Source organism: Ceraceosorus guamensis, assembly GCF_003144195.1.
Source record: "Ceraceosorus guamensis strain MCA 4658 unplaced genomic scaffold IE81scaffold_100, whole genome shotgun sequence".
NCBI classification, from domain to species: Eukaryota; Fungi; Basidiomycota; class Exobasidiomycetes; order Ceraceosorales; family Ceraceosoraceae; genus Ceraceosorus; species Ceraceosorus guamensis.
Genome location: NW_020290095.1, coordinates 1 through 20,169, shown reverse-complemented (window position 1 = coordinate 20,169; position 20,169 = coordinate 1). Strand labels below are relative to the sequence as shown.

General features: G+C 56.7%; 7 protein-coding genes across 7 annotated transcripts; 5 read left to right on the top strand and 2 right to left on the bottom strand.

Annotated features, from left to right (window-relative positions):
• Nucleotides 1-764: 764 nt before the first annotated feature.
• IE81DRAFT_349948 (PIN domain-like protein) lies at nt 765-3,621 on the top strand (the record flags this gene model as incomplete). The annotated part of the gene is made up of 3 exons (XM_025516465.1): nt 765-1,355; nt 1,425-3,401; nt 3,514-3,621. The coding sequence occupies 3 exons, from the start codon at nt 765-767 to the stop codon at nt 3,619-3,621; spliced, it is 2,676 nt and encodes an 891-aa protein (XP_025366843.1).
• Nucleotides 3,622-4,222: 601 nt separating this feature from the next.
• On the top strand, nt 4,223-6,142 carry IE81DRAFT_343183 (hypothetical protein). The gene is made up of 2 exons (XM_025515729.1): nt 4,223-5,671; nt 5,802-6,142. The coding sequence occupies exons 1-2, from the start codon at nt 4,517-4,519 to the stop codon at nt 5,859-5,861; spliced, it is 1,215 nt and encodes a 404-aa protein (XP_025366842.1). The 5' UTR covers nt 4,223-4,516; the 3' UTR covers nt 5,862-6,142.
• Nucleotides 5,993-7,214, bottom strand: IE81DRAFT_326277 (hypothetical protein). The gene is made up of 2 exons (XM_025514779.1): nt 6,590-7,214; nt 5,993-6,378 (listed from the first exon to the last, which is right to left on the bottom strand). The coding sequence occupies exons 1-2, from the start codon at nt 7,064-7,066 to the stop codon at nt 6,367-6,369; spliced, it is 489 nt and encodes a 162-aa protein (XP_025366841.1). The 5' UTR covers nt 7,067-7,214; the 3' UTR covers nt 5,993-6,366.
• A 164-nt stretch (nt 7,215-7,378) lies between these two features.
• Nucleotides 7,379-9,174, top strand: IE81DRAFT_326276 (Sm-like ribonucleo protein). The gene is made up of 3 exons (XM_025514778.1): nt 7,379-8,211; nt 8,481-8,770; nt 8,845-9,174. Exons 1-3 carry the CDS (start codon nt 7,846-7,848, stop codon nt 8,867-8,869), a joined length of 681 nt encoding a protein of 226 aa, XP_025366840.1. The 5' UTR covers nt 7,379-7,845; the 3' UTR covers nt 8,870-9,174.
• Nucleotides 9,175-9,908: 734 nt separating this feature from the next.
• IE81DRAFT_283439 (hypothetical protein) lies at nt 9,909-10,151 on the top strand (the record flags this gene model as incomplete). The annotated part of the gene is made up of 1 exon (XM_025511564.1): nt 9,909-10,151. A coding segment is annotated over one exon (243 nt), but the record flags the coding sequence as incomplete, so codon positions are not given.
• Nucleotides 10,152-10,354: 203 nt separating this feature from the next.
• IE81DRAFT_326275 (hypothetical protein) lies at nt 10,355-12,700 on the bottom strand. Its single transcript, XM_025514777.1, has 2 exons — nt 10,982-12,700; nt 10,355-10,905 (listed from the first exon to the last, which is right to left on the bottom strand). Exons 1-2 carry the CDS (start codon nt 12,331-12,333, stop codon nt 10,608-10,610), a joined length of 1,650 nt encoding a protein of 549 aa, XP_025366838.1. The 5' UTR covers nt 12,334-12,700; the 3' UTR covers nt 10,355-10,607.
• Nucleotides 12,701-15,681: 2,981 nt separating this feature from the next.
• Nucleotides 15,682-19,573, top strand: IE81DRAFT_13014 (hypothetical protein). The gene is made up of 2 exons (XM_025510262.1): nt 15,682-15,832; nt 15,903-19,573. The coding sequence occupies exon 2, from the start codon at nt 15,929-15,931 to the stop codon at nt 19,400-19,402; it is 3,474 nt and encodes a 1,157-aa protein (XP_025366837.1). The 5' UTR covers nt 15,682-15,832; nt 15,903-15,928; the 3' UTR covers nt 19,403-19,573.
• Nucleotides 19,574-20,169: the final 596 nt, after the last annotated feature.

Genomic DNA, 20,169 nt, shown 5'->3' with positions numbered 1-20,169 from the left:
GGAAATGAACGACGGATGCATGGCGCAACTCTGGACTTCTGGCTTGGCTCGCACGGGGCAGCTCGCTCACCAGCGTGCATCCGAGCGAACCACGTGGGCGCGCGGCTTATGGCGTTGAGCCGGCGCCTATGGTGATCCCCGCAACGAGAGCAGCCACTACTCACTGCTGCACCGTTCAACCGTGAGTCCATCTATGCAGCACATGCACTTACCGGTACGGCACAGCTAGGGGACCACTCAGCAGCCACCAGAGCGGGAGGGCGTGTACTCACTGCTGCTGCATGCGAGCTTGGCGGCACAGCTTCGGCCGCCCGACAACCGCAACGCGCGATCTGCAGCTAACAACGATGCTTCCACACCTGCTAGTCACGAGGACGGTCATAATCGCAGCACAGTAAGCGACAACGTCCTGATCCATCCAGACGTCTCTTGCATCATCCAGACTCGGAGCAGTTCCAGCAGCGTCGCAGCTCCATCGCAACGACCCACTCGCGACGACGTTGCGACTCGCACTGCGCCTCCGAGCGGATCCAGGCTGGCATTGCCCCGAGGTGCGACGTCCACCTCGACAGTCTGCGCCGAACACCCGAAGAAGGACGTCTGCGCAAGCCTGTCCATGGGCAGCTCACGATCCAGGCCTTGATCGCTCCGTGCGTGCCTTTGTGAGCTCTCCTGACCACGTCGACTCTGCGGCCTTTCATGGCAGATCTGAAGCGCAACAACACTCGCAGCGAGACTCGAACATCCTGTAGCCTTTGCCCGCCATGCCCATCAGCGGCTTGGACTCCTACCTCGCAGCATCGCGATTGCTGCAGACAGCACCATTGACTGCTTTGCGAGAGACCCGCCTCGGCATCGACCTATCACTCTACTTGCGACTGCTCCTCAGTAGCCCGCGCACAGCCGAGCCCCTGACAGCTGCGCTCAGCGGATCACCATTGGCCTTGAGCAGCCATATCGAAGCGGATCTTCGAGCGTTGGAGCAGGCTCAGATCAAACCTGTCTTCGTACTCCATGGCCTGCCGCCCACAGGGACGGGTCCCAAGAGACAACAGGCAAATGCCAATGCTGCTGGCCAGAAGTCGAGCAATGGCCAGCAGCAGCCTCAGCAGCAACAGAAGCAAACATACGTGCCGCCGCCAGCTGTAGGGGCCGGGATTGACGACCCAGTAGCAGCCGCAGAGCAGAGGAGATTGGCGTGGGAAGCATACGAGAGGGACGAGACAGAGCTGACAAACAGCCACCTTGCCAAATCGGGAAGCATAAAGGAGTCTGATCTCATTCGCGCCGTGTTTCGAGCATTTAGACATCGCAATATCGAATTCCTTGTTGCACCTTATGGGGCTCATGGGCAGGTCAGTAGGCATCCGATGGTGCAAGCCAAAACATCTCACTGACCCTCTTGGGATCGTTGCATTCACCAGTTGGTATCTTTAGAGCGGCACTCAAAGTCATATGTCCATGCCATCTACGGACCCTCTTCTTTGCTGCTGTTCGACCGTGTGGAGAGATTGGTGCTCTCGTTGGATCTGCAAGATCTACACAAAGGAACTGGGCCAGGCAGCTTCACATTCGTGTCCAAACCGGCTCTGTTGCAGTCGCTAGGATGCACTGAAGAGGAGTTCTTGGATTTGGGGCTTCTCTGCGGGTTCGAGCATTGCCCTACCTTCCCACCATTTCTGGATGGCACCTTTCCCGGTGTGGTCATCCCGGGCGAGAGCTCTGCTGCGACAGGTTCAATCCTGACCGGTGGTTCCGGGCCTACACCAAATATTCGAGCCGCACTTGAGGTGTTGAAGTCGTATCGGAGCGGGTACACTCTGTGCACGTCGTTCGAGAAACATCCAGCATGTCAGAAGATCGGGTACACTGACCTCTTCTGCAAGGCTAGATGCATGATCAAATTCGCGCTGGTGGCCTCGGCAGAAGAAGGCAGAGTGCTACCCCTGCCCTTAGCTACGCCGCCTCCGCCAATTCCAGCAGCCGGCGGACAGCCTGGTGCCCCTCCTTCGCAAGGGGGGGCGGTCGTCGCCCCTGGCATCAATGGGGCAAGCCCAGCTGTGCCATCATTTGCTCCCAATGGAGTGCTCGCACCGATACTGACAGCGGCAGACGTTCCTTCAGATTTACACGAAATCTTTTGCCATCGTTTACCCGACGAAGTGTTCCTTCATTTATCACGAGGGCTCATCGGACCCAACATCGTATCCGCACTCGCATCTCAGCACATTCATGAGCCGGCCCCTCTCTCCCCCGACACCACCGACGAGTATCGGCGATTCTGCAGAGAGCAATTGACAGAATTGCCGCAAAGTCCGCGATGCGTTTCTATGGCATTGATGGCCAATGCTCTGCACCAATTTTGGACGTCGCGGAAAGTCGTGGCGACGTACTGGTGGGATACAACGCGGGAGCATCCTGTTCCGTACGACAGCATCCCTACCCTCAAAGTGGCGCAGCGCGTCAACAATTGGAATGTCGGCGTTGCTTTTATCGAGGACGAGCTTCGGAGGCAGAACAGCAGCACGATCGACATCGCTCTTTGCCTTGGCAGCACTCGGTCAGCCAGTCTAGCCGCCCGCACAAAGACCGCCCGTCCGAAGCCAGCTCCTCCTGGAGTCACGAATGGCAACGGCGCGTCGAATGCACTTGCCGCACAGCCAGTCTTGGAGAAAAAGGACGAAGTGGTGGCGAACGTCATTTGGCGTTTCTTGGAGATCCGCGGATTTCTCAACCATGATCATCTACACACTGGCTTTGCCCGGGCTCTCCATCTAGGTCTGGAGGGCGCTAGGCTGAACGACAAGCTGCAGGAACCCTTGTACATTGCTCTGGAACTCATGCGCGCGGGTGCGCTGCACGGCAATGCTTTCAGCGGGCGATTGCTGTCCGGCGGTCCCGCCTGGGGAGATACTTCTGCCGAAGGACAGGAAGGACAGGATGCACGGGATGCGCGCAAACACCTTTTGCTGATCATGCGGTGCCTCAGTCTTCTGCCCATGAGCTTTAGACCTTCCGCTTGGTCAGCGCCGCTCTCTCGAGAGTTGCTGCTCTTTGCCAGCTTCACAAAGAGCATGTCCAGAAGCTTGCGCTCCCTGATCGAGTGCATTGCCTCCAATCTCTTGCTTAGGGGAGACGCTCGTCGAGCCAGGGACGACTACCTCGATATTTCCCTCTCTTTGCCTTTCCAGTCGGATGCCAACACCGGCATGGGAATTTTGGTGAAGTGCTATCTCGAAGCACTTCTCACATTCAACAATGGCCCGGTACTTCCGGGCAAGGAGAATGAGGAAGATGTCAAGGAGGCCGTTGAACAGGTGTTGGGCATTATTGAAGGGCCGTTCGAGAATGTTAAGGACATCAGGAACGAGCTCAGAAGGGGTTTCAGGTTTTGGGACGCGGTGAGTAGTCCATGAGAGGAATCGCTTGACCTTGCAGTAGCGACGATTACCTCCGTCGGCTTGCGAGATGTACACAGACTAATCACCTCCTCACTCATTTAACGTTTCGCAGCTCATCAAGACGACGCAGACACTCAAGACGGAAGATTTGATCGCTGCAGAGCTGGTCTCGCAGTTTGAGGCAGCAGACAAGTGGCTGAAGCCCATGACGCACTTTTAAGACGACCACTAGAAGTCGTCTTCGCCGCTGGGGCAGATTTGGGAGTGAGCTTGTTGCACAAGGCGAATGCGCCTGTAGTGAAGCTGAAGCAGCACTCAGGGTCGGGGAGCGTGGATCTTTCTCCCATATGTGCCTGGAGTAGTGCAATCAACGGCGGATGGGTGGAGCGGTACGGTGTAGATGAATCGGAAGAGGTGGACTGACACACTACACCAATTCAAAATCTCCAACTTTGCACGAGACTTGAGCTGTGTGCCGACCGCTGCTCCACAATCTATGCCGCACTGAAGCCACGCTTACCTGCGTCTCCCTCTCGTGTGACATGCCCTCGAAGGGTCTTCCTGATACTGCGTGCTCTTCTCAATGCTCTCGACTTCTGACTCGAAGTCAAGTCAGTGCGCCAGGCCTCCAGCCTTCGGGCGTGTCTGAGGTGCGCAAAGAGTGCAAGAATGACGAAAGTGGCAGCAGACTTGCGCAGCGCGCAGAACGCGCTTGAGCGCCGGGCCAGGCTGCCTTCTCGCACGAGTGAAAATGGCAGAGTGAGGAGACCAGGTAAGGTTCTTGCGGCAACGCGCCCGCACTTCATTCTTCCAAACTCCACCCCCTGGTGTATCACGGATAGCGTCCTCCATCCGACATCTTTGAGAGAACGACGACTTCAAAGTGCTTTTCATCGCATCGGTGTACCTGGGCGCGCTCGGCAAACCCATCGTCGGTGCGCTGCCAATTTGCTGCACTGCAGAGCTTACGAGATTCGTGCGACTCCACTGTGAGCAGCACCCTTGGTATCTCGCCCCTTCGTCGCTACGCGAACAGAAGCTTGAAGAGGGGCGAAAAGTAACTCCTCGTTTACCACTCAGCTTCAGCACCCATCACTATACATCGCAAAAAAGAGATGGCTTCAAGTAGAAAGTTTTCTGGCTTGTTGCCTGGTAGCGGCGTTGCGTCCACGTCTCAGTGCGCTCTGCACTTACCTCGACGAGCAGCCAACACCTTTGCTTCGCGGCGGAGCGTCAGCAGTAGCTGTTTGGATCGGACTAGGACTAGCAGAGCGACAGCACTCAGCTCGGCTGGCAACAGGTGTGCTGCACCGCGGCGTCAGCAGCTGGCCGCTGTGTGGGCTCCGGCGTCCCAGCAAGTTCGACATTCGCACGTGGGCAAGCAGAGGATCCGCATTCCGCCCACGGCCAGCATCGACGTACTAGACTTTCCGCCTCAACCGAACCCTTTGAAGCCTCTGCCGCAGACGTTGAAGGGACAAGGTTCTATATTGGTCAAGGGACCCGTGGGTCAGATCTTGCTGCCCCTCTTGCCCAAAGTCTATCTCTTTACGCGAAAGCAAGCACAAGGCTCGGAAACGGCTGGGTCGGCAGCTCCAAAGGCACCTGATGCGGGAGGCAGCCCGCAAGAAGAAGACTCGCACTTGCTTGGTCCCGGACAGGGCATCCCTGCCCTGGATGTCGGTGGCGCGAACCAGTCAGCAACGCCATCCAGCGATGAGGCGTCAAGCAGGACGCTGTTCGTAGGCGTGGAGTCGAAGGATACCAAAGAGGTCAGAGCTGCCTGGGGCACTACAGCTGCCAAGCTGCTCAACGCCATCCAAGGAGTGACAGAAAGTCACAAATTTCAACTCGATCTGGTGGGCGTGGGTTACAGAGCTGCGCTGGAGGAAGATCCTTTTCCCAGGCTAGACGACGTAGAGCTGGCGCTGCAAGCAATCGAAGAGGGTTCCGCATCCAAAGTCAAGACGCACTTTACCAGCTCGGCGCAGAACCAATTCTATGCTTCGCACGTGCAACAGTGGAAAGAAGCTCAATCGACGGGCACGGAACTTGATGCGCACGTAAAGAAAGACTCGGATGGAAAGAGGGCAAGATTGAGATTGCACCTCAGATTGGGTTACTCTCATCCTGTCCTCATTCCCGTGCCTCGAGGCGTCACGGTGGCTGTCCCAAGTCCTACCGTCATCAAACTGTGGGGCGCGGACAAGGAAGATCTGGGTCTGTTTGCTGCCTCTATCAGGATGTGGAGACGTCCAGAACCGTACAAGGTGAGTTGCGCCACGAACAGAGCAATGCAGACTGCGGGTTGAAAAGTCGGCGGCATGCGCATGAATTTGTGGAACTCTCGATCTGATCAGATGTCCCTTTCATTTGGCTTGCTTTTACTCTACGCTTCAGGGCAAAGGAATATACGTAAATGGGGAGAAGATACAGCTGCGCACTGCAAAGAAGAAGTAATCGTAATGGAAGGTCGATCAGGGCAAGCAAGCGCGACTTTGCATTCTCGCCAACATCATTCCTGCGCTGACGATCAGTGCGCTCGTCAACTAAAGCGGGCGCAGACAGAGAGATTGAGAAGGAGCTGAGGATGTTAGGAGCATTCATTTGGGCTGTCGAGCAGCGATGGCCCGCAAGAATGCAAATGTGTACTCTCTGAAAAGCCGCAATTCGTATGACGGTCATGTCAAATGCTTTACACCTGTCCAGACGGATGTCAAGGTATCTCAGGGATGTTTTGGCATTGCTGTCAGGCGCTGACACCAACACAAGCAGCGCGAACATTGTGGCGAGACATGGGTGACCAGTGAGGAGTAAGCATTGCGATGCAGGAAAGGTGAGCGCAATGTTCTGGAAAAGCGACATCGGATAATGTGCGTCGAGAGAGCGGGAGACGTCCTGTGCACACGCGCCCTCACTCGCGCAGAAATGGCAGCGTCTGTGAGTGGAAATTTTGTCAGGCAGCTCAGCCTTGACGCTGCAAATTGTAGGCGAGGTGCGGAGATATGGAGCCGAGGCGTCAGCTTTTGCGAAACAGGAGCAGGGCTGACGAACTACAAGCGTGTGACCACCACGGGCGTTTGAAACAGACTTCACCCCCAGCTCTTTCCACCACTACGATCGCGTCCCACCCTTGACCATGCGTACGCATACGCCTGTCATCCCAGGACGTCCCAAACTCCACTCACTTGTTTGTGTTTGGGATCCTTGCTGCAAATGACATAAAGCTTGCCTTTTCTTCTCACCACGGCGCACCCATCGCACATTTTCTTGACCGAGCTCCTGACCTTCATGCCTCTGATCGGAACGGTGGTGCCAGTCATTGGCTGCAGAGTAGCCAAAGCGGCTACTGCGCTCGCTCGGGTGGATGAGATCAGTGACGAGGTGATAGACTGGGGGATGGGTCGCAGCGCCGAGCCAAATTGACGAAACATGTTCTGTGCGCCTCGGGAATGACTCGACGTGCTCGCGGGGCCGCTGGCAGATGCTTCAGCATGCAGTCCAACGCCTTCAGCTCTCGACGACGTGGTCGCCCGGGCATGACGTGGTGCTGTAGAGGTGCTACAGGTGGAGCAGCATCTGGCTCCTGCTTGCTGCGTTCTCGCAAGTTGAGAGCCCGTGGACGCCCATTTGAGGCTGCGCAAGGGCAATGCAAAAGATGTCATGTTGTTGGTACCGATAGCCTGTAGCTTCCGTTCCCGGATTGTATGGCGGCTGCAAGTGAGTCGTGACGGACGCTGATGAAGCCTGATCACAAATGAGAGTAGCTTCATCCATCGCTCGTACCGGTATGCCGTTGCGTGATGAATTTCATGGAGGGTGAGCTATCGCTGCCCATCCGTAGCTGCGCGCGTCGGCGCCAGGCTGGAAGATTAACTGCAGCAGAGAAGAGAAGTCACGAGTGGGATGCATATACCAGCGCGAGCCAGTCACAGTCGTGAGTAGTCGCGACGAGCATCCATGCCATGCATCCAAGTCACGAGTCGTGAGTTCTTCTCATCGTTCGCTCTGCATGTTGAGTCGTGAGTACGTCGCGAGTCAAGTTCAGGGCCGCACAATCAAGTCATCCATCCCGTCATCCCATTCAACTTGGACGCCATCATCTGGCCCACACTCTGCCGAGCTCTCTCTTCAGTGCTACTATCACCAACAATCAGCAAGGAGAGTTGTAACGTTCGGCACTGCTTCCTCCTCGATCAAGAACAGCCCATCGTAGAGCGCAAGTCTCTGCAGAGTCGACTCTTCGTTCCGAAGTGCCACCCCCTCGAGGCAATTGAGCCTTCTGGCCGGATCATCACACCACACGTAGGGCAATTGTTCGACATTTGAATTTGCCGCGCATACAAGAGGCCAATCATAGACCATTGGCTACAGTAAACCATTTTGACCATCTCACAAGCCCCCTCGTTGCGTCTACTGTTAGCCTCCGCTAAGGTCGTCCAAGATGCCGCCCTCGAAAGCAGCCGGAGGCAAGATGATGTCGCTCATCAATTACAGATTGCGGGTAACTCTGGACGATGGTCGACAACTGACTGGTCAAATGTTAGCTTTCGACCCCCACATGAATCTCATCCTCGCCGACACGGAGGAGTTCCGCAGGTTGAAGAGGAAAGGAGGAGGAAAGAAGCGCAAAGCTGCGTCTGCTGGTTTGAAGGGTGAAGAAGAAGAAGATGATGACGATGAAGAGGTCAAGGCTCCAGAGCCGGAGCAGAAGAGAACGCTTGGCCTGATCATTTTGAGAGGAGAAAATGTCGTCAGCTTAAGCGTCGATGGTCCTCCTCCCGCTGATAAGGTAGCAAGCGGGCCAGGTGTGAGTACCTGAACGGTCAAGATGTGTTGGGGATTTAGAGCAGACCAGTCGATGAATGCCTCGGTCTCATCATATCACTCTGGCGTATCTCCTGGATCAAGCGACGGCTGCTGTCTTTCTATTGCACACATAGAATGACTGTTGGAGGGTTGTATGCACTTGAGACCTCCCCGCAAACGAGCCACTGCTTCGCCCACGCGACAGCAGTCTCCAATATCTTTGAAGCTTTCGGTTGATGCTGACCATATTCTGCCCTGTTTCAAATGCAGCTCCAACCAGGACCTGGACGTGGCGCTCCAGCAGGGCGAGGTATGGGTCTGCCCATGGCCGGAGGCCCAGGCGGCCCTACAGCGCTGGGCGCGCGTCCTATGGCGTACGGTCGACCTCCTCCGACAGGCCCACCACCGGGGATGGGCATGCCAGGTGGTCCCCCTCCCGGCTTTGGAGGACCTCCGCCCGGAATGCCTGGACGACCCCCTCCTCCTGGATTCGGCCCACCGCCTGGAATGCCTGGAGGACCCCCACCCGGCTTTCAAGGCGGTTTCAGACCTCCTCCAGGGTGAGAATTACACACAGGGAACTTGTGCTACTGGCCGATTGTATCTGACATGATCCTTTTCTGTCTGTCCCAAGCAGCTACGGACCACCGGGCCAGTGATCACACACGATTGGAGGGTCACGCACGCTGCTCGCAAGAATCACCCTTGGATGAGGGTCAATGTGAAATCATGAAGGCGTTCAAAGAGGTGCTCGAGGCCTCGCAATACGCAAGCTTCGTCAAGTCATCCCAAAGCCTGCATGTCATACCTTCTCTAGAAGGAGCTTTAAGCCTGCACGCCCGCGACTTCGTCCCTCGCGTGCTGCGCTAAGCTATCAAATTCAGAAGGTAGAGAAAGATGGAAAATACGATGTAAACATACAACCTCCCCTACACAAAATGCTTCGATGAGCCCACGAGACGTCCACTGCGTGTATGCGTGTGTGTGCTTGAAATTGCTTCTGCTTCTATCATGAACTCTCTTGTTCTGGCCTGACTTCTTACTGCGCTATGACGGAAAGAGAGGCTGCGTGCGTCCCAAGCAGACTATGACATGGGCCCAGCGACCGACGGCCTTTTCTTCAGACTGACTTGATATAATGCTATGACGCTGACTCGTTGGGCTTGGGCCCCATCCAGACCATCCTTGCCAATCTCGAGCTTGATTTTGACTGCATCTGACAAGGGAACTTGAACAACAATCTAACATCTTCTAATGTGCAAGTAGATCGCATCGAGACGATCCAGGCTCTCGAAGTCGCGTGATCGTTTATAGCTCATCGCACCCATGTGCGGGCTGCAGAGCCGCGGGCCGACGCGAACACCTGTCACGAGTGAAGTCGTGAGAGTGCATCCAACTCACACTGAACTCGCGAGCCCAGCCTCGGCCGTACAGACGTCTGTCTTCTTCACGCTCAGCACCGCTTTCCACAAAGTACAAGCAGTCGATCGCATCCCATAGTCGCATCGCTCTGCTAACCCGAAGCTCTCATCCATTCGTCATCACCCTGACGTCCTTCGAACTAGCATGGCCTCTCCAGCTTACGGCAATTGGGCCAACGCGCCTGCCGATTCATCCCATCCTGCGACATCGTCGTTTAGCGGCAATTATCAGAACGGCAACAGCACGCAAGCATCACAATCAGCTCTTCCCTCTCTCTACGCTGCCACGTCTCAAGTCCCACTGATCAAAGATCCCTCTCTCCGCGTCCCACCTCCCATTCCAGCTCCAAAAGACCTTCATCCTCTGCCTCCCAGGCTCGAAGATTACTTTGTCTACCCATTCACCCTCGAACAATTCGTTTTGGAGCAAAGGGAAAAGAGAGAAAAGTTGAAGAGGGAAGAGCTCAGAAAGGTCGCTCCTGGTTGGACAAGCGGTCAGACGTTGTTGCCGGATAGCGCTAGAAGCAAGAATGTACCTCTGCCAGCGGAGAGAGGACCCATGGACGATCTGGTCGATCACTTGGCTGCTTTGGACGCTGCTGCTACTGCGGGGGATAGACAAGCATCTCATTCGCATTGAACAGGGGCATCGTTCGTCTCCTCATTCTCCGAGGACCAGCTTGAAGCAAATTCATTCAACGCGATCACAGCGATTACGCGCAAGTCCATCCGCACCCCCGCAAGCCTGCCTTGGTCGTGCGAGCACAGCACAACCTTTCACAATCGCCAGTCCAAAGGGTGGACTCTATCTCTCGAGCGTAAATTTGGTAATTTCAGCTTATGCAGACATGAAGATCATGAGGGCTGGCATTCGATCGCTTATGCAAAGGGCGATTGTTGGCTTGACGGAAGACACAAGGGCACAGCTGGCAGAGATACGACAAGACAACGTGATTGCATTCATCCGCCACTAGGCCTACTGCACAGCCAGCTCCTTGTCAGCCTCTTGACGCTTGTGCTCTTTTACTTCCCTAGCTTTGGCTCTTGCAGCATCGAAAATACCCCACACTGAGTGCGCCCTCGCTGGACCAGGCGGTGGAATCCAGCTCTGTCCTGGGTATGCTTGCCGACCCAGATTCATCCAGAAGAGAGCCCACGACAACATGATGCCGCTGGAAATCAACACAACTACGAGATACCGCCAACCTAGTTTCGTAATGGGCGGCGAGGTCGCGGCTAGGAGGGCTGTCGCACCGCCTGGAGGATGCACGGTGCTATCAGAGAAGAAGCCAGAGAAGGTTGAGCACTTTCCCAATCTCATTGTGGCGAATGATAGGCCGAACCACTCACTTGGTGATGAACATGCCAAGCAGGGCCGTCGCCACTGCCACGCCTCCAGCGAGCCAGACGAGGCTGCCCATTTGATCCGTGTCGGAAATCTTATAGTGACTGTTCAATTCGAAAAGTTTCGTCACGGCAACGCCGACAAAGGCGCTGACCATCTGGCCGCCCACAAATTGGAACGGCTGAGCTAGCGGACTCGCAGGCGCACCAAAGAGCAGAATAGCACTGGCGCCAAAGCTGCCCACAATCACTGGCGATGCCCATGGCGTAGGGGCTGGTCCATCGGCAGCGAACAAGTTTGCGTGGCTGAACAGAGCTGAGATGGCGCCGATGGGCACGAGGGCACCGATCCATGCCCATATCCAAACTTCTAGGGTTAGAGGGACATGCTTGACCAGAGGCAGCACTGGTGTTTGTCCTGCTTCTCGCTTGCCGATGAAGCTCTTTAGAAGGTTCGGGTAGCGGGACGGTGCAGCAATCTCTTCCTTCTTTGCGGCGGAAGGCTCGGGAGCGGCATGGGTGTCGCCTGAAAGAGAGGAGCTCTGCTCGGTGCTGCGCGTAGATTCGAAATGCGCCTTCTTGAGTGTCCCATTTTCGATGGGAGACAAGCGTCCTCTGCCCTCGCCTTCATCATCTTCCACCTTTTTGAGCGCCGGTGCTCGACTCGTGGATCGACCGGCTCTTCCGCCTCCATAACGTCCTGTAGATTGCGATCGAGAGTCGCCTCGACCACGTCGCGAGTCTGGACTTATGCTGCTGCCGCCTTCTCGCAATGTACGACTCGTGCTTCTCCATCGTCTGCCCGTGCGTCCTTCGTCGATGCCGTCCAGCGGTGCGCCTCCTGCTAGCCAACCATGCCCCGTGCTCTCCCACGTCCGGCTTTCGCTTTCGTCCACGTACTCGTCATTGCTCCCTGGTCGCGACGCGTTGAGAATGATGGGTTCGCGCGAGCGCCCCAGGAAGGATCCACGAGAGCTGCTTCTTCGCCTGGAGTCCGCATCTCGTTCTCCACCTTCTCCTTCCACCGTTCTGCGCTGCCAGCGGTTCTCTCTACCTGTTTCGACAAAGTGTAGCATAGAGCTGTAGCCTTCTGGGCTTTCTTCCTTGTCGCTTCGTTCGCAGAATCCAGACGTACGATCATCGTGAGGCTGCCTGTCGGCCGAGATATCCTCGAGTTGCGATCCTTCCTCTTGCGTGACAGCGTGGCGCCTGGTTGGTGGGGCTGGCGATGTGGACGGTCGACTAGCTACGCGCGTAGCTCGAGAGCGCATAAAGATGCGGCTCATACTGCCGCGATGGATGGAGGCTTTCGGCTGCTCGTCGATGGCTCTGGGTCGGCTTGCTGATGCCTCAGACATGCTCGCGAGAGCAACAAAGCTTCTTTATACAGGGCGAACCAGGTCAAGTGGAGCAGAAGTTGTAGCATGCAGAGTGCCTGGACGGATACAACAGTGCCTGTACTGCAGCTTTGATCGAGTCCTTCTGGTGGACAGCCTTCCCGACATCATGCCATTTGGAATCGTTGAGATGTCAAGATGCGAGTCTTGTAAAGTGTGGTAGAGCGTCAGTCTCCCCCAAAGGGACGAATGCGGGGAAACCGCATAGTGCCCTACGGTACATAGATGAGCTATATAGGGTTGCCGGCCGGCCGGCAAGGGAGGCACGAGCCGAGGTCACGTGATCAGCTTGCTCGAGGATGTTCTGCGGAACAACTTTGAATTGATGGGCCTCATTCAAAGACTCGTGACTAGACTTACTCCCTCACGCTTTCATGACCTTCATATCAATCCGAAGCCGTGCGCTGCGCACGTTGGAGCGAATGACATTCTTTGCGGACTTGTGGACCCGATGACCCGTCGCGAGGAGACGTGCTGGGTGCGATGGACGCACCATGCAGTCACGAGTACGTGCTGTGAGTTGAAGCGTGGATCAAAGGCGCTGACGGAGGCGTCGGAGAAGCAACCGCGGACTTCTTCCGCGCTAGCAAACCGCAACGCTATGCGCGGCGACGATTCAAGATTGTGATTGTACGACGCGCGGCCGGCATTTCTCAGCAGCAGCCCGCTCAACTCTCTCGAATCGACGCACCAAGCCAGCGCGAATGCCCTAGGTGTCCACCTTTTGCGGCACACACACGCACATACATGCAGACACGACTCAAGGCGCAGTAGTCATGAGGATGCGTTCTACGGTATACGATTCAAATTTGACACGATCGTTGAGAATGTCGTGCGGGGCCTGGCCCGAGTGACCCACACTACTTGCTCAAAAATATGACCGCTGCTGCTGCTGCTGCTGCTGCTGCCAGCACTCGACGCCAAACCCCTTTTCTCGAGCCGATGGTGTGATTTTGAGCTTTGGCTCAAGCTGCTGCATCATGCGCCAGCCACACGGTTGCTCCGCAAATGTGAAAATCACGAAAGAATGATGTGGGCCAGCGCGCCTCCTCCTCCACATGCTGCTGGCCGCTCTCGTCTGAATTCCAGCCTCACAGCTTCTGGGCGAGGGGCGCATGAGCTGTTCGCGCTTGCTCGTTTTCTTGAACGCAGTTAGACGCGCACTCACCACTCGTGACTCTAATCTGAATCGTGAATTCTTGCACAACAGACTCCGCTTGCCAGGAGGGTTGTGTGCATGCATGGGCGGTGCGGCCAATGAAAGCTGTGTTGCAGACTGGCGAGTGCGACGCAGCAAGAGGAAAAGTGACCAAACGCATGCCTGGCGAGGCGCAGTCTCCAGTTCACCTGACGTAATCGGCACTCCCTTTCAATGTGTGATGCGCATTCTTTTGTGTCGTCGTTGCTGACCCGTTCTATACCTTGGTGAGAGAATTTGTATCGTCAAGGTGTTTAACGAGAACGAGCTTGAAAAGCAACTTTGCTCATGGCTGACCTGCGTGCTCAGGCCCACATAGCGATACTCGGCACGACCTTCATCCTCGATCGTGGGTCACGAGTGACGCATCTGATGATTTACCGCTCATCACGGTCCAAGAAACAGAATCACGAATCTGATGAATTCGTGACTGTGAATGCAAGATATGCTTGCTGCCTCAACAGCAGCCATGATGCGCTGTGTGAAGCTCACGGAGACCCATGCACAGCACCAGCTATGCCCGATCGCAAATACGTTGTGGACGACGCTGCTGTACAAACCATATCAATCATCAGAATCATGACGTGGGTGGTGAAATTCTTGGCGCGTCGCGTGTGAGCCAAACTACTCGACTTTCATCAGACCTGTAGATACCGTCGTATACGTACACACACGTACAGCAAGGAATGGACTCGATCTAAGTCGCCGCGGCACAAGCGCCACCGCTATCTAGTCGTGAGTCTGCTGCTGCTGCATGCTGTTACAGTCGCGTAGTGCTGATCAGTGCATTCATAATTCTGACCTGTGCTCATGAACGCGCCCGCAAGCGTCACATCCTACGACCTCGTGAATCAACGAGAGCACATGCGACCTTGTCCCGAAACAGCGCTCTGAACTCTGCCGACCTGAGGCTCACTGACTGACTACTGGATGTGCGGCAGAGCAGCTGGACCACACATGATCTGACTGCTGGAAAAGGGATGGTCGAACGTGAAGGATGGACGATATCGTCGCGATTGGCAGGTCTCAGAAGCACATGCCGCTCGCCTGCCCCACGCACGCGTATATTGCATGAGCAGCGGCACCAAGCGCGAAGGTGAATTTGAATAGAGACATCGAGCTGAAGCGTAGCGTAGGGTTTGGTCCGCCGCGATCGGCAACGCATGCACGCGTACGCTCGCTCCCCTATGCCCTGACCCTCTGCCCATCCCATCGAGCAGCTAGGCAATCAAGTCTTGAGTCTAGATGATATGTACGACGTGTCGATGATTCGGAATGAGGCAAAGTCGAGAGCCGAAAGGGAGCGTGAGCGTGATCTGTTGAATGCTACGCGGTGGCATGTGCGATGGCTGATGCCTGCTGCCCGCACGTCCCCTGTGTGTGTGGCTTTGCATGTCTCGTCTGGTACTTGATGGCAGCCCACGGTAGTGGACCGAATCGAGGGCAAGGAGGGTGGTCCCCCCTTTTGGGGCACGACAATTAAGGGAGCGTGGTCTGGAATCAAACCACGAAACTACGCTTGTTTACAAATTTAAGCACCCGACGTGGTTCTGAAACCTCGATTACAAAAGCGGCTATGGTCTACATACCATTTGTGAGCAGCATGCATGCACGGGATCGTGTGAGGCGCCGCCGTCGCTGCGTCGCGCGCCTCGCCTGCATCGCACAATCAACGGGATCGAGCACGAAAAGCAGGCGGATGACCAGTCACGAGGTGGTCCCGTGTTTTGACTGTTTTCGTGCTCGCGATCGAGTCTTGAGCGTCCACGGCCAAAATGCAGGCAAGTCTTGGATTTCTGGCTGTATAGCAGCACAGCATGCTTCATCTTCCGCGTTGGAGGCTCCAATTGAGAAGTTGTCACACTCGAATGTCCACAAGGCTGCTGCTCACGCTTGCTCCTCCCCCACGCACACCGATCTCTACACATTCTGATTTAGGTGCCTGCGGAATCATCGCTTAGCTCGTCCAGATCCACCATCCTAGGCAGCTTCAGCTCGCCATCGTCGGCATAAGTCAGACCGGAGCCTTTGTGCTCCCCGCCACCAAGCTTCCTCCGCTCGCTGCGACAGGGGGACATACGATGGAGACATCAGATCACCAAATGCGCTTCTAACACGCTCAAAAAGCGAAGCTTTCTCATTCTCCCCTCTCCTTCACCAACTTCAACATCCCATCGATCGGTTTGCCCGCAACGGACATCTGCAGCAACCTGCACCTTATCTCAACAGCCTACCTCTCAGCCGAGAGCTGATTTCTTATCGGTAAGTGCAAGTGCTCTGCAGCGAACCTCGGCAGCGAGTGTACGCTGATCCACCGACCTCTCGCCTATAGACTTTCCCTCTCCGCATTGTTTCACAATGAGTGCACTTGCAGCACCGCAGCCTCAGAGGCCTGTTGGTGGATCTCTCGTCGGCTCCCTGTCGTCCATTGACGACGCAGAAGGAGCCGACGAGCCTGGCGATAGTAGTAGCACCAGCATTCCGGGCGCTCACTTTGAGCCGGGAAGAAGTGTCGTGCAAGCCGGGATGCCATGCCGCACTGAGGAAGATGGTGAGGGGACCATCAAAGGAAGGGCTCGGGAGCCAACCATTTCGCACGCGGATCTCGCCTGCAAGCCAAACACCGCTCTGGAAATTCAAACACGCTTTTCGCAACCCGCTTCACCTATGAGCCACTCTCTGTACGGCTCCTCTCCCGAGCACAACCGCTCGCATGATGGCCACTTGCATCCATCACCTCTGCACCTCCCACCCTCGCCCAGCTGCAGCGTAGCATCGTCGATGGGCGGTTATTCGCAAGCTGAGTCCGACTACGAACCATTGGATAGTCCATCATCTCTATCATCTTGGAATAGCTTCGTTGCTCCCGGCGTACGTCGAGGCGATCTGGCAGATGTTGAAGATCTGGACCTCGACGGCGGCAGCATTCTTGAGCCTGAGCTGGAGACAGTCAGCGAATGCGACGAAGAGAATGCAGCTAGCTCCGCCGACATTACTGTCAGCCCCAAGCCAGCAACGTCGGAGGGCAAGGAGGCCACGTCGAAGACTCCCGCGCCTCGTCATGGGCTTGGGCTGGAACACGGAAGTGCCTTTGCAGGCCGGCGTCGCGTCTCGGGAGGAACCGCACTTGCTTCGCACGCTGTCCAACACGCTACGCAGCACTCTGGCATCTCTGCCGCAGCTCCACTCTTGCCTCACTTCTCCCCTCGAAACGGCGGTCACGGTCTTAGTCATGCCTCTCGACATGTCATGCGAGCTCCACCTGGCCTAGCTGCTCGACGGCGCAAAGGTCGAGTGGCGGAGCTGTTGGATGAAGGCACCGCTGGTGAAGTCACAAGCACTGCTCCTCCGTCCTCAAATCCAACCGTCAACGATATTGTAGCAACGCGCGATCTGGTGCAAGCCGATGTCAGCACGCCTACCGTTCTTAGCGCGAAGCGCCGTGCTTCGCGTGGCTCAGTCGGACCCGCTCCTTCACGCAGTGCTGCTGCAACGCCCCCACTTTTGGTGACGCCGCCAACATCCACAGAGGAGGAAGTAGAGGCTTCGCCCGCGACTCCAACGCCTTTCTCCCACAGCCAAGCTTGGAATGAGTTTGAATTCACCGGTCCGCCTGCTCTTCCACCACGATGCGTCAGCCCTAGTGAGACTGTTCCGGCGGTGCCAAGTCCCCTCTGCGAGTGCATTTCCGTGGACGAAGAAGCCGCCCAGACGCAAGCGGAAAACAAGGAGGACAGCCCAGGCATCGACGCCAGTGTTGAGACTATCAAGCCACACAATCACGGCTTGATCGCCCCATCTCCGCTCTCCAAGGCCGCGGTCATGCCATCCCTGGCTGCCAAGCTTGAAGCAGCCTCTGCCGTGCCTGAAACCGCGGACTCGGAACGCCACGCTTCGGCGCCAGCATCTCCAACCCGCACGGCAACTGGGTCAGACGTCTCTTGCACCAGGACCGCTTCGTCAATTGCAGATACATCGCCACCGACAACGCCTCCTGGCACGCCCAATCAACGTCCGCGCTCCAATTCTGGTCGTGATCGCCGAAGCTCTTCGCCGACCAAGACGAAGCCCAAGGTGCCTCTGCGTCCATGCTTCCGTCGCAGAGCATCTGCACAATCCACGCAAAGCATGGGCAGACTCAGTAGTTGTGGCATGCGAAGCGGTATGGATTCATCCTCGGAGAGCGAGAGCGTCACCTCTACCGCCAGTCGCGGGCGCGCTCATGTCCGCTTCAGCCCTGGCCCACCCGAGTCTTTCAGGACGCACAGCCCAGTGGAGTATGATCGAAAGGCTTGCCTTCCCAGCAATCGTCTCAGCCCCGAGGATGTGGAGGAGCTCCGAGACATGCACGTCGAAATGGGTCTCTTGGAAGCGAAGTGGGCGGCCATGGCATCCAGCAAGACGCGGACTGCTGCTCAAGCTGCCTCTTCCAGCGCCGTCGCTGGATCAGAAGACGAAAGCGCAACGGAAGAGGATCAGCAGCCCATCGGCACCGGCGGCTCGCTCGTTACTGGAGAAGATGGCTTTCCCCTGTCTTCTCCATCGTCGTCTCTGCTCGCCCCTCCTCCACTCGGGGCCGCATCGAACAACGACCGCAAGCGCGCAGACAGCATCGCCAGTTCGTCCCCGAGCACGTTCTGCCGCAACCGATTCACCATCGACAGCAGTTTGCCAAACTCGCCCGACCGTGCAACAGATAAGGCCGCAGTCTCGCCGGCCGAACACTTGCGCTTGGAACGCGAAAAGGAAAGGGAGCGTGCTCTCCGTTTCGCTGGTATCGGCACTGGCACAGGTTTCCGCTACAACTCCAGGAGTCAACCAAATGGACCCGGTGGCTGCTTCTCTCGAGGCTATGGCGAGCCTGGCGCACCGGCTGGCCGCCAAACGTCACCCATCATCGGCGCTGCTAGACCCGAAGTAGGCTGTTGTCCACGACCGAGCGGTGCAGCGAGCGGTGCCGTCAATCCTTTGATCGCAAGATTCGGACTCAGCAAGCCGCCACCACCTTTGCCTGGCATGTCACGCCCCACAGCAAGCGCTCCGTCGAGTGTGTCAGGAAGCCCGAGCCCACCGAATGTGCCCAAAGACCTTTACGATGGCTCTGCAGCCGGACGTGGCAGTGCAGCTCGAGACTACAGCGCTGGAAGCTCGGCGAGTAGTCGCACCGTTGGGGCGAGGGACATATCTCGGAGTCCGGATCGCGTGAGGTCGAGTGCGGGTGGAGCCGACGTCGCCCGGAGAACACAGTCGCCGGGTCATCTCGCCCTCCACAAGTCCAACTTTACCAGCAGCTCGAGCGGCGCGCCTTTCGGCAAGGACTTCTCATGTGGACGTCCGACGATCCAAGATGCTCACGAAGAGACAGAGACAGAGGAAGAAGGTGGTGATGACGACGACGACGACGGTGGCAACGTGTCGCCAAGAGGTCGAAGCAAGGCCGTGTCCGGTAGCGCACTCGGCAAGGCTGCGCTCTCGAACTCGAGACCTCCTCTTGTAACGCCTGCACTGGTTCAGACCAGTCCAAGTCCCAGTCCCAGTCCTCCACCAGCAGGCAGTCGCACGAGTGGCGGTCCAACACGCAATGGAACCATCAAAGCATCTCAGTGGACCGGTCCTCGTACTTCCTCGACCACTTCTACAAGCTCCACAGTCTCCTCGGATGCATGGAGCATTGGCAGCAGCACGGCCATCACGACTCCAACGGCTTCCAACCCGACCACGCCAACTTCGCTCTGGCCTTCGTCGTACCCCACATCCACCTGCGGCTACGACTCCCCTGCGTCTGCAAGCGAGTTCTACGAGAGTGGTAGCGAGTGGGATTTTGTCGCCTAGTCTTGTCCCTGTCATTACTCCGAGCATCGCTCAACTTTGTACAACAACGCTCTCAAGTGGCGCTCGAGCTGCGGCCTTGGGCGTGCAAGAACCATGCCTTCCATCATACGAACGAACGCTCATCATTCTCTATTCTCATGTCGGGTCTGGCGGTCGCAAAACCACCCATCGACACAGACGCCCCTTTTTCGCTCTAATATTTGAAGTCACCGGCCATCACGAATCTTAGCTTTCACATCCAGACATTTTCCCGCCACGATTGCCGCTATCTCATTTCCACTCCATCGTACTCTTCACTATGTCCATGTCCCATCGCATTGTCCCACGTCCCCATCTGTCCGAATGCATTTTGATCCACCTTTGGAAGGTGTGTGCGTCATGTGCGGAGCGACTGAACGACTGAGCCTCGCTACGCTATGGTCGACGATCTGTCATGTGCTCGTCGGGTCGTCCACATTCGACATCATTCGCAATCGTGGATGTGTTGACGTACGGGCACGCACGCGCGCGCCCGCACTCTTCCGCTGGACAAGAACGCGCCCAAGATCAGCGATGCGCATAGATAGCTCTCGCTCGTGCACGCCCCGTCGATACGTACTTGTTGCTAATCGCTTAATCACCACCTCATCAGAAAGAAAAGACCATGGCGACGATGGCAAACTTGGCAGGATTGCGCCCGCACTCGAACCTTTTTGCCGTGCGGGCCTCGGACGAGAGCCTGGTCCTGTGCGCCGCGGGACGCCAGGGGGAGGGGTGGGGGGGAGGGG